Source organism: Egretta garzetta, unplaced genomic scaffold (assembly GCF_000687185.1).
Source record: "Egretta garzetta isolate BGI_Z169 unplaced genomic scaffold, ASM68718v1 scaffold744, whole genome shotgun sequence".
Lineage (NCBI taxonomy): Eukaryota > Metazoa > Chordata > Aves > Pelecaniformes > Ardeidae > Egretta > Egretta garzetta.
Window position 1 is genome coordinate 276,041 of NW_009259482.1, and position 12,351 is coordinate 288,391.

The 12,351-nt window shown below is 44.4% G+C and overlaps 1 protein-coding gene across 1 annotated transcript in view; it reads left to right on the forward strand.

Annotated features, from left to right (window-relative positions):
* The window catches only part of SLC22A3 (solute carrier family 22 member 3), a 31,672-nt gene extending 20,565 nt beyond the window's left edge, over window positions 1-11,107 (forward strand). Inside the window, exons 6-11 of the mRNA XM_009637187.1 lie at window positions 4,614-4,711; window positions 4,857-5,071; window positions 8,309-8,417; window positions 8,661-8,773; window positions 10,186-10,285; window positions 11,050-11,107. Coding sequence (XP_009635482.1) covers window positions 4,614-4,711; window positions 4,857-5,071; window positions 8,309-8,417; window positions 8,661-8,773; window positions 10,186-10,285; window positions 11,050-11,107 — 693 coding nt within the window. The remainder of the gene's footprint in view (window positions 1-4,613; window positions 4,712-4,856; window positions 5,072-8,308; window positions 8,418-8,660; window positions 8,774-10,185; window positions 10,286-11,049) is intronic.
* The last annotated feature ends 1,244 nt before the right edge of the window (window positions 11,108-12,351 follow it).

The following is a 12,351-nucleotide window of genomic DNA, read 5'->3' on the forward strand; positions in this document are numbered from 1 at the left end:
TTGCCTGGCTTTCAGGCTGTGTTTACCGTGGCACTGGCCTTATGGTTCAGTGATGACGACAAGGTTCCTGTTCTGTAAGAAAACAGTTCTGGAGCCTAAACACTAGCAATAGTAATGTTACAAATCATTATTTGAACAGAGAGAAACACCTGCATGAGCATACAGCAGCCCAGAAGTGGCATACTGAGTACACTACAAGTATTTCACAAAGAAATTGTGATTTTCTTATCTAAAATAAATGACCTACATAAAATGTCCATCTGTCAGTACACAGTAGTATCCTTTATGCCTACATACATGCATATGCATATGCATTCATTTTTATACTTATCCATCATGCGTGACTTTTAACTAACTTTTCACTGATACTAAAGGCAAAGACTTTGGAATGGCAGTGTTTGGAGGGGACTGATGTGTCCCACATGTCCTGTCAGGAAGGGACATTGTGATATGTGTGCTTTGTAACAGGGAGTTGGCAACCTGGGTTCCCACAGTTGGGATCTTACCTAGGTCTTTCTCATTGCTCTTCTTAAGCAAGGGAGAACCTGTAATTTAGCCCAGTTTATCCAAAAAAGTGGGGTTGCTTCACCAAAATCCTAGAGTATGATTCTGGGTGAAACCCAAGCAGTAATTATTGGCACTCTTCTGAAGCACCAGATAGCTGTTCCCAAATCCATAGGACTTTATTTACCAGCTGAGAAACAGGCTTCATAAATCATCCAGCCAGCCTAAGCTTGAAGTGCACATAGGAAGAGGTATGTGGCAACAGAAGGAGCCTAGCTGATTTATATCAATATTCCATTATCTTTCCACTTCATTACGTATATGTTAATGACAGTTCTGGCAAGGCAAAGTTCACACAAACAGGTTCCACAGAGAAGCTGGGCCCTAACCTATACTGTGCCTCTTAGGATATATAACCCTGGAATAGAGATTTTGTAAAGTCAAAACTAGACCAGCAGATATGAGTATGCTGAAACACACATTTCCACAGCCAGCTGATTCATTCATAGGCAGCTTCTTCAAGTGCTATAACGTTGCTATAATGACATTTCTATGAATGTCAAGTTGCTCAGGGTAGCACACAAAGGTTAATAGTGGGGAGGGAGGTTTGTCAGGGGAAAAAGTTATATATAACTTCCTTGGCCAAGAAACGGGATGTACTGGATGAGACTTGTACATTAGTGAAGCAACATGACAGGAGTTTTGATGAGCGACAACAAGCTAGGCCAGCAATTAGGGAACCATTCTTCCGATGGAAGCCAAGGCATCTCTGTGACACCAGTCAAGGTCAGGAAGTTGACCTTGGCTGTCCCATGATACAGAATGAGCTTTGCTGGTCTCGTTGGAGTAGCATCTTCCGCAACTGGAGGACTGCAAGACTGAAACTGGTGGGAGAGAAAAAAGCTGAAAAGACTGCCTAAGGAGAGAGAAGAGGGTAAATCCATTCATTGTTCTTGGCTGGGGCCTAGTCACAGGTAAGATTCCCCTGGCCTGGTCAGCATTACTCAGTGCCAAGCGTGGCCTGAGACATGTAGCAGGAGGGTTGTGCTGCTGCAGCTCCCTCTTCACGTTCAGCCCTGTGTTCCTACACCCGCTTCCTCTCTCTAAACATCAGCATTTTCGAGGCATCGCATCAGAATGGAGATGAGTGTCTTTCCCTGCGTTTTGTTTTAAGATATACTAAATTTTTTTCTTAGGTGTCCCTGCTCATGACCCTAAGCCACTCACAGCTGCAGCAGATTAACCTCCACACATCCAGATTTGTGCTGGATCTGTTCCTGGGACCTTTTTAATATACAATGTCTGTTATCCTTGGTGCTGTGCCCAGAGGAGAGAGAACATCTCCAGGAAGCATGTTAATTGCTGATCAAGTGTATTCCTCACATTAACTCACATCAGAATTTGCTTTCACATAGCAACTCCAGAATTTCAGGCAAAGTGGTGCAGGTGTGGAGGTTCAGGAGAAGAGAGAGACAATATCCATCAGTGCATTTTGGCTGGGATTTTCCAATACGCCTGTAACAATTTAATTGGCCAAGTCCCTTACATGGCTCTGAATGTATCAGCCTTGCACTTTTACTGGCATGCAGAAACCACAGATGACCTTTGTATGAAAACAGATAAATATTTGCAGCTTCTGCTCTGTGAGTTACGACACTGGTACAGTTCAGCTCCGTCCAAAACTCATTACATTAATTGTAAATTATAAACTCTTTTTTCCCCAGTGCTTATAATTATCCTAGCATGTTTTTTTTCAAGCTAATGTTTTTTATTCTTGGTCTCTGTCCAAAAGCAGAACGGACTGCAACCAGCTGAGTAAGACCTGCTTCTTGAGAGAGTTGTATATCAAAAAGTCCTCTCCCTTTATAAGTATTTCCACAATATAGACATACCTAGACATACATATTTCTAGTGTATATTAACTTACATGCATATGTATTATAGACATACATGGATGTACTGTCCTACGCAGAATTAAGCATGTGCAGAATTATATGTCTGTGCGATGAGGAATCTTTAAGAATTATTGCAGAAAAACCGGTATGTAATTTGGTGGGACATAAAAATGCCAGGGAAGTTGGTTATAAATCTTCCCCCAGAGTTTTCAGATAGCGTATCTTTGGCAACATGGGCCCTGTCATGGAATTCCTGACTGTACTGATGTGAATAGCAACACTGTCCTTGACTTCAAAGAACAAAGAGTGTTTTTTTCCCCACAAAGAGTTGCCTTTCCACAGTGATTTTTGTCTTCATCCATAAAAAAAAAAATCCTCAATCATGTTTGGGGTTATTATGACTTTATTAAGACATAAAAATATATGGCAGCAGCCGTGCTGAATTTAACTTTAGTCCTTTGGAAAACTAAACCCATATTTGCACAAAGTCACAACTGATGGCTAGCATCCTGCTCTTATAAACAAAGTCATGGCAGCTTTATAACCATAATATGAGAGTCCAAGAGCAGTGCAGAAACCCAGCAACCTCTGGCAGGCAGCAGAAGTGGCAGCGCTTTGAAGAAAACTTTTGGCTCCGGTTACAGAAGAAAAGCAAGATGGAGTAGAAAGGAAGTTCAAACAAATGCGAAGTTTCTCTGTCCACTTACAAAGTTTTGTGTCGCTCAGCTATGAAAAAGCCGTGTGTAAAATACACCCAGCCGAATCTTGCTGAAAAAATCTGTGCTACCTTACGATATGAAAAACAAATACAGGGTGAAAGCTTTCGACATAGCCCTGGCTGAGCTGACCAGACCCTTGGGCAACACCTTTGGCTTTACCTGTGTGCTCATCACGGTTCTACATGTTCACACCTGCTTCTCCATCCTTTCACCCACGGCTCCCCGCCGGCTGGGATTGTTTCCTTGGGCTGCTGCACCCGTGTGGGCAGTGGGTGCTCCAGTCCTAGAGAGGGGTTTACTCCTCCTCTCTTTGCTCTCGTCTCAGGAGGGGGGCAATAACTGAGAGTCAAAGCAGCCAGGCTGCCTAAAATCCTCCTAAAAAGGGTGCAGCAAGTTTAACCCCATGTTTCCCACGGCTGCTTTGAAAGCTGGTGGTAATCCCAGCCGCAGCTGCCCGTTCTTGAGCGGTCTCATGGTTTGTCCCTGCCCCAAACCACCTCTGCCTTCTCTTCCTTCTCTTTCTCACCTGCCACATGAACATACGAACAAAAGGGCTGCCACCTGGCTTGGACATCATGGTTAAAAACTGCTCGCCACAGTTAAAAACAGCCTCCTTTAATGTGCCTGATCCCCTTTTTGGCCCTGCTAATGTTTGGGCTCCGCAATATCCTGTAGCAATGAACTCCAATGTGTAAACACAGGCTGTGTGAAATGTCACCCTTTTCTGTTATTGTTAAGCCTTCTAACTAGTGATTTCATCGAGTGCCTCATTGCGACTGCATTGGGTAAAGCTGTGAACAGATTTACTATACCCTGTAGGCAGTATGAGGACCATTAATTCATACTTTGCAGGATTTTTTTTTTCCCAGGGTAAAAACCACGTTCAGCGTAGCGCTTGTGTGTTTTAAGACCCTTCTTTTTCTTCACCAGCTGAATGTTTTGTAGCACCCAAGCACCTTCACAGATCTGCTCTTTCTCTCATTCCTCTTCTCTTCCTGCGGCCTTATGACTGTGGCACCAGCCGTGTTCCCAAGCCTATTGCTTGCTGCTCACCCCCTCTCTCCTTGCTTCCTGCAGCCCATCGCTTTGACCTTCCTGCCACGGTCTCCTCCTCTCTGTCACCTCTGGCAGAAGGCAGCTCTGCTCCCAGTGACCCTGACGTGACAGCGACTGCTTATTGCCTTCCAAGAAATTCCAGGTCAACCTCTCTCAGTTTGCAACAAGGAAATAACTTTTCCGCTCTCAAGTCAAGACTGAGGAATTTTTTTTCCTGTTTTTTGCACAATCATCATTAAGGAGAGCCCACAGCCGTATCCAGCTATAAGCTATATCCTGTATCTGCGCACTGCCCTGGAGCGCTAAAAGCAGCAAACCGGCTCATCGTCACCTTTCCTCACTGGACATTATTTGCTGAGCACCATGTTTACACAGAAACTCTGCCCCAGCGCCTGCCTGACCCCCGACAGCTGACTCTGCTGCTTACTTTTCTCCTCAGATCACTATTAGCAATGAGGAGGTCAGCAACCCCTCCTTTCTTGACCTGGTGAGGACTCCCTGCATGAGGAGGAACACACTCATCCTGATGTTCGCCTGGTGAGTGCCCATGCCAGGCCAGCTTGTTACCAGGGTGGCGGGTTTCAGAGAAAAAAAAATCCCTTGTGACTTTTAGGGACTTTCCAGATGCTTGTAGTCATTTGTTTGCTTCTCAACCTTTTTTTTTTTTCCCTTTGCTTTTTAGGTTCACAAGTGCCTTGACCTACCAAGGGCTTGTTATGCGCCTAGGAATTGTCGAAGGAAACCTCTACCTACAGTTCTTCATCTCAGGAGCTGTGGAGCTGCCTGCCGCTATCCTCATTTTAGTGACAATTGATCGCATTGGCAGGCGCCTTCCCTTTGGAATAAGCAACATTGTGGCAGGAATTGCATGCCTCATTACTGCCCTCTTGCCAGAAGGTAATTCCCTTCCCAAAATGAGGCTCTTTGGGTTAACGACTTCTCTGACACCTCTTAAGAAAGGACAGCAGGCCACACAAAACTGTAGATCAAAGTAAAATGTGTCTGGTGATGCAAGCAGCACAGCAGCCAGGGAACAGTATAACTTATTTGCTTGTAGATTGCTCTGGGACACGTGATGGTTGTATCTTTGATGGGTGCTGAGCAACAGCAGGGTGTAGTCTTAGGAAAAATATGTATAAAGGCCCCATACTGGTTTTGAAGGTAAATGCAAGGGAAGAGTATACAAACATGAAGGGAAAATATATTCCCCGACTTGGAAGACACTTAATGATATAAGAAATCAGCGATTTAGCTGAGGCAGCTTGGTGGTCTTCTCATTTGCAAATAAAACGATGCAAGCCACAACACGATGTAGGGGCTGTGGTAGATAACATGGAGATTGTTGCCCTGCCCTCACCCTTCCACAGGTTTGGACAATGTTAAGGGTTGGAGGAAAGGTATGGCTTTGGATTAAGTCATTCTTATCTGGTTTCAAGGACAACTAAAAGGTCTGATATTGCACACAGGCTTCCCAGAACTCCTATGTTTTCTTTAAATTGTTTTTCCTCCTTTGTTTTTTTTTTTTTTTTTATCCCCGGAGAAGCATTTGGAGGTGCTCTGAAGTGAATGTTACCATATCAATATGCTTTGCCTTAGCGTAGCTGGGGACCAGCAGCTGAATGGGCATTAGAGAGGCTTATTCCTCCCCAGGGATATTCCTGTCAATGTAAGGGACAGTGCTGGACAGCCTTAGAGCTTTTAGTTCCCAAAGTTATATCACAGGGCAATGGTTTTCCTAGAGAAGAGCCATGAGAGGCCACTTTAAGAGTACAACATGCCCATGAAAAGAGGTAGGTTTGTGGTGAGTGTAAAATGGAATCCTTCAAAGAGGTGTGTGGGTTCACCTCCACGTCAGTTAAGCTCCCTTTAATGGCATTCCTCCAAAAGTACTTAAAATTAATACTGTGTGCTTGAGGATCTTCACTGCTTTAATAGAAGCAGAAACTATGGGAGAGGGAAATGGAGAGGCAAGATCAATGGTCTGTTCCTGGTGCCGGCTGTGTGACTGTGCCCCGAGATGCCATGTTGTTGTCACTTGTTTGCATTCACTGATTTGACCTCTGAAGCTTGTGAGGACTAACTCTGCTGTCCTGGAGGATTTTCCCCAGGTCCTCACTGCCTTGTGCCTCTCAGAAGAGCCACCACATATCGAGCAGATGCCAGCTGCCCTGTGCTCCTGTGGCAGCTCCCTGACGTGGGGCACGGTAATTCAGGCTTAGAGGGCCTGGGCACCATGTCACTGGCTGACTTTGCCAGCATTGTTCTCCACTGTTAAAAGAGTACAAAGGACCCACTGGGACAGCAGGGGCCGGGGACTGTTGATCGCCTGGATCTAGGGCTGTTGCAGGAGGAGGAAACAAGGAGCGTCACTGGGGGATTACTCCTGCAGGACACCTGCCTCTAGCACCTTCATATATTTTGGGCCACACCATATGCTGAGCACAGTGCAGCAGGTCTGGGGTTAGAGCAGGAGCATCGCGTGGGGCTGGTATGGCTTGAGTGAGGGGAGAAAGCGGTGGCCTGGGGCCAGCAGGATGCTGCCACCAGCCTGCTCTCAGTTGTGGTGAAATGCTGAGGCGACCTTGCTCAGGTGAGGAGAGGACAGCCTGGGGATTAGATACTTGCAGATGGGACACCTGGGGTCCAAGTCCTGCTTTCAAGAAAGGTCTGTTTATATAGATAGGAAAAGCTGTAGCAGCAGCTTGTGAGAGGTCCCTCATGCTGTGGTGCTCACACAGTTTGAGTCCTCTGGCAGAGGAAGGAAGCACATAGATGTTATCCTCACCTCGGGGCTCTGATGGACTGAAGGGGTACCAGGGGGACAACGTGGATTTGTTTTGTTCTTTCCAGCCTTTGCTTTTCTTACAAGTTTTTGAAAACAGAACTTTTCAGTGCAAAGGCAGCGTCTCACAACATGGGAAGAAATGTGATGGGTGTTTGTTTGGTGGTTTTGGAAGGGAAATAACCCCAAGCATCTCATTTTTTGGTTCGGAGCAAACTGAAATGTTTTCTTGTTCTTCCTGTTGAAATTTTAGGAAAACACAATCACTGCCAGAGCCCTCTCCAGTTCTCCAGAACTCCAGGCAGACTTCCCCTTCGTGCCAAGTTCAGGCTTGTTGTTTCACTCTCCTCCCCGCCTGCCTGGTCATGGTTAGACCATACAGGCGACTATCTTCTCCCAAGAACATTGCAGAAGTGCTTATTGTGTTCCTTGTGACCCTCCTCCAGAGGCCACCAGCTCTCCAGAGTGGGCAGTCAGACTGCTGAGGGGTTGCACGTGGCGAGATGGGATGGCTCTGCCCTGTGGTGTGGATGTGACCAGCGCAGCCCCTGCTCATGTATAAGGGCTCCCTGCTGATGTATACAGGGCAGTGGCTGGGTGCCAGGGAGCCAGGAGAGCTGGGCAGAGCCTCTGGGGCAACATAAGGCCCCTGGGCCAGTCGTGCCAGGTACAAAGACAAACACCAGGGAAGGAAGGGGGAGAATGGCCAGGAGTAACATTATTAAGAGTGTGTCTGATGTGCAATGGCTACACAAATTACAAAGTGTAGTAGGCCTGTTCTACAGAGGATTATTTTACTGTAGCATCCTTGGAGGTACTTAAAAGACATGTGGATGTGGCACTTAGGGACACGGTTTAGTGGTGGACTTGGTAGAGTTATGTTTGTGATTGGACTCGATGATCTTAAAGGCTTTTACCAACCTAAATGATTCTATGATTCTATGCACCTTTAGAAGTAGCTTCTTTGTGGTTAGAAGGCTTTGGGAGGTGACTCAACAGTGTTTCTTACAACATAACATCACTATATAAATAAATGTTCCCCTCCACAGCACAATTTGGACATGGTCGTGGAAGCTTATAACGTTCATTCTCCCACCCATGCTGTTATACCCCACCAGCATCTTGAATCAATGATCTGGATGTGATTTCAGATTCTCCAAAGCAGCCTCGCATGATGCTGAAGCAATAAATGCCAGTATAGTTTGGTATCTACAGCAATGGCCTTTCAGTCTGATTTGCACTGATCCAGTGTTTCTGTGATGTAGCTTCTGCTGACAGGGCCTGGGGGTCTCAGAATTGCTCTGCTGGTGCAGCAAAACACACTTCACCCGGGTTTCTTTTTCAATGAACAGATATCCCATGGCTCAAAATGACAGTCGCCACACTGGGAAGACTGGGCATCACGATGGCTTTTGAAATTGTCTATCTTGTGAACACTGAATTGTACCCTACGACGCTGAGGTATGTTGAAAGGTCGAAGGAATCTTTCAACTTTTTCCTCTGCTTTTCCCAATTCCCTGTTTCACTGCTGTTTAGTAAAACTTGGGTTTCTCTGGAACTTCCTAACTGAACAGCCACTGCTCAATGTGGATGGCATATACTGACAAGATAATTTTGGAGCTAAGTCTACATTCGGTTCCTTAAACTGCTGGTTCATCTGTTTGGTAGCACTTCTCAATATCTGGCACTATTTTTCTTTTGCAGAAACTTTGGTGTTTCCTTGTGCTCGAGTTTGTGTGACCTAGGCGGGATCATAGCCCCATTCCTGTTTTTCCGATTATCACCCATTTGGTCAGAGCTACCTCTAATTATTTTCTGTAAGTTTTGATTTTAAATGTACTTTTGTTTGAAATACCCTCCTACTAACAGAGCTTTTATTTTGAGGCAAAAGTGTAGTGTGTGGCCTCATGTCCCCCTCAGACCAGCCCCTCTCAACCTTCATGCCTAGAGCAAGAAGCTGAACAGCAAGTGGGTGAGATGTGGGTGACGGAAGAGCTATGGAAGAGCTCTGGTCTGCTTGGGTAACTTGGCTGAAGGACCGTAAAAGAAACTACGTGAGGTGCTTTAAGACTGAGAAACCTTACAGCTAAGTTCTGTAATTGGAGAGAAGTAAGCTTGGTCTCCCAAGAGTAGGTGTTAATGTCCTTTAAAAAATACTTGGTTTGGGTTTTTTGGAATATATAGTTATGACTATTGATGTTGTATTAACCATATCTTCGTATTCCTGTCAAACTCTTTTTCTCAGTTGCATTTTGTAAAAAAATGAGCCCTGTGGAGTAATTATGTGGAAAAAAATTTAGTTATTTCCAACAAGGAAATGGGAGTCTGTGGCTAAACCAGACTTCCAGGAGATACACGTGACTGGGAAAAAACCAAAAAGGCTAGGACAGAAAAAGGGGAAATTGGTGCTAATGACAACTTTAGCTGAAAACAAAAATGGAAAGACAAAAGGCATTTTAAAAGATTACTGTTATTCCAATAGACATATCTAGAAGCATGATGTTCACATTATCTAATTCTGAAATTGTGCTGCTGCTGAAGGACATATGAATTCCCTCTGTCTTGAGTAAACACCTACAAAATCAGAGAAGATCAGAAAGGACCATGCAACAGTCAGGGAACATTTTACTTTTTGCTCCAGCCCTTCTATTCTAGACTTACTACATTATTTAAAATATATCTATGCAGGAAATTATTCCAAAATAACCTTTCCTGTTGACCTATTTCAGATTGGCTCTGTATCTGAACGCTCTTTCCCCAAGGATGAATTTTTATTCCAAATCACATAATCTACCTTGGCCCTGGACACACAAATAGAGTATTTCAGGAAAATCTCAGTGATGTCAAGAAACACAGATGCATGTACATGATAGAGCCCTTTGAACAAAGATAGGTTTGTCTTATGTGAGAAATACCATCCTGGTTCCTGTGCAGTTTGTATGCACTTGCCCATGTGCACTTATCTCAGTTTTTTTGACTTTTAAGATCTCCTTTTGGGGCAACTCAGGCTGCAAATGAACCCCTACCCCTCAATTTGTTTCATAATAGTACAAAATAATGTAACGTAAAGGTGTTTGATAAGACTAGGGTAATCAGAAATAGCTGTTGCACTTTAAAAAATCTCACTTCAACTGTAATCTGAATAAACTTTCCTCAGTGGATAAACCCTGAAAATAAGAAAAGTAACAATTTTCTTATTGCTTTTGTATTTCTTCAATGTCCATTGTAGGTATTCTCGCAGTTATCTGTGGCATCCTCGTATTCCTTTTACCAGAGACAAAGGGAATCTCCTTACCAGAGACAGTGGAGGATGTGGAGCAGCTTTCAAGGTATGATATGTATTTTCTTACATTTACTTGTTTGTTTTACTTGAGTTTTCCTGAGAGTATTCTCCTCCAACCTCATCAGCTGCCATAAATTATTGATGGTTTTCAAGTATCAAAGTAAATTCTCTGGTTGGGTTGATGTTATGAGCAGGTGGTATTCTCCTCAATAGAAATGTGAACTTTTCAGTATCACTAAGGCAGGTTGTTAAAAAAAAGAATGGGGATAGAACCTGTATTTTTCTCATAGAGACACAAAGTTGTCTTGCGCACCTCTAGAAGCAGAAAGTAATAGTGTGCAAGAGAGATACTGCAAAGCACAGCCTGCAACTCTCTGCTCAAGAAAACCAGGCGTTACCTCAACCAAAATATCCCATGCAGAAGGGCCCTTGATCATGGGAGCATCTCCATGATTGGTGAAGTCATTGAAAAGTCACGTACAAGATGAATTTATAGCTGAAGAGTTGTAGGCACAGGTTTCCCACCCCGGCACACAACAAGCCAGACTCTTCACTGCGCTGCAGGCACGACAGGAGCATTTACACCTTGGTTAAATTTCTTGAGGAGCTATCCTATACATTAGTGTTTCAAGCAGTGGCTTTGGATATTACATCAACAACTTTTGCATGCTTCAATGTACAAACTAAAGAAAGAGGAAATTTTCTATGCAGAAAGTAAATGTTTCAGTACTGCAGCTTGCACTACAACTTGGACTACGTCTTTTCCTGTTTCTTTTACCCTTATAACCCTCTCCCCTTCTGTTTCTTCAGTCCCTTTGGTAAATGTGGCAAGAAATGGAAACACCAGGACACCAACCATCATATTTGACTTTGAAGGACAGTACTGAGCAAAGAACCATGTTCCTATACTCGGAATTTGTTCTCCACCTGTCACTACAAAATTTGCTGCAGAGTATGGATTAAACTCCATGTTCTTCTAAGCATAAGGACATTTAAAACAAGCAGTGTATTGTTGTATAAATATGGAATAAATTCATCTTTTTCTGAGTATGCTGTTTGCAGGAAGGGAGCACTCTGTGGTTCTTGGTAGAGAACAGAACAGGTTTAAAAAGATGTACTATGCAGCTTAGTGAGCTCTTATTTATTTCTTTACATATTTGAGCCATTTTTTTTGATTTCTGTTGTTAGCATATACCTTTGGGTGGGGAGGATTTGAAACAGTACTGCTTGTTTAAGATTTGGATGATTTTGAGGAGGAGAGGATGAGTATTTCAACCTGTTCTCTTTCACCCCTAGAGAATCTGGACAAATAGAAGATCTGATGGCTCAGAAAGAAGGGTGCTGGTCAGGACAGCCCTTTCTCTGGTTGGGAAGGATGGGAATCAGAGGCGTGCATCAGAAGACCCTCACCCTGGTCTGATCCTCTCCCCCAGCCAGCCTCTGGCACAAAAGCCCCGCTTCCCTCCCATTTCAAGGGCTTTCTGAAATGTGGCAGCAGTCCTCCTCCTCTCTTTCCCAGGGCTTTATGTAGGTGTCACATCCTACACAGGGCATTAGCTCTGCAGGTTGGATCATCCTGCTGCCCATTGGTGCCTCCCCCCAGACCCAGCTGGGGTTCATCTGCTGCCCCATTGTCCCGTCCCCTGGCCAGGGACCCCTGTATCTCCGAGGGAAGGGCTTCTGCCTGCTCTTCCCTGTCAGATACTTTTCTAACCCTCTTTTTCAAGAACATGCTGATTTTTTCCCTTCTAAAACATGCTCTCTGCCCACCCCTACAAAACAAATTCCCTTGCCCTGACCACTACCAAGACGACCTGCAATTTTTGTCTTCTGTCTATTATTATTTGTCATCTTTCTGCCTTGGGAATAAATTACTTGGGTTGTTAACAGGGCTGTTAAGCTGTTTTGGGAAGATGATCAGGGATGAGATGAGAGCTTTGGTTATGCAAGGAAGTGTTAACTGGTCCTGGTGGTTTTAAGCTGACCTGTAGCCGAAGTGTTTGAATTTGTGGCTGTGCAAGCAGGTAGCAGGGAAAGCCCGCCTTCCCTTTCAGCTCTATGACCTTCTTCATCAAGCATTGGATCCTAGCCACTGACAGGCACTCCTTACAG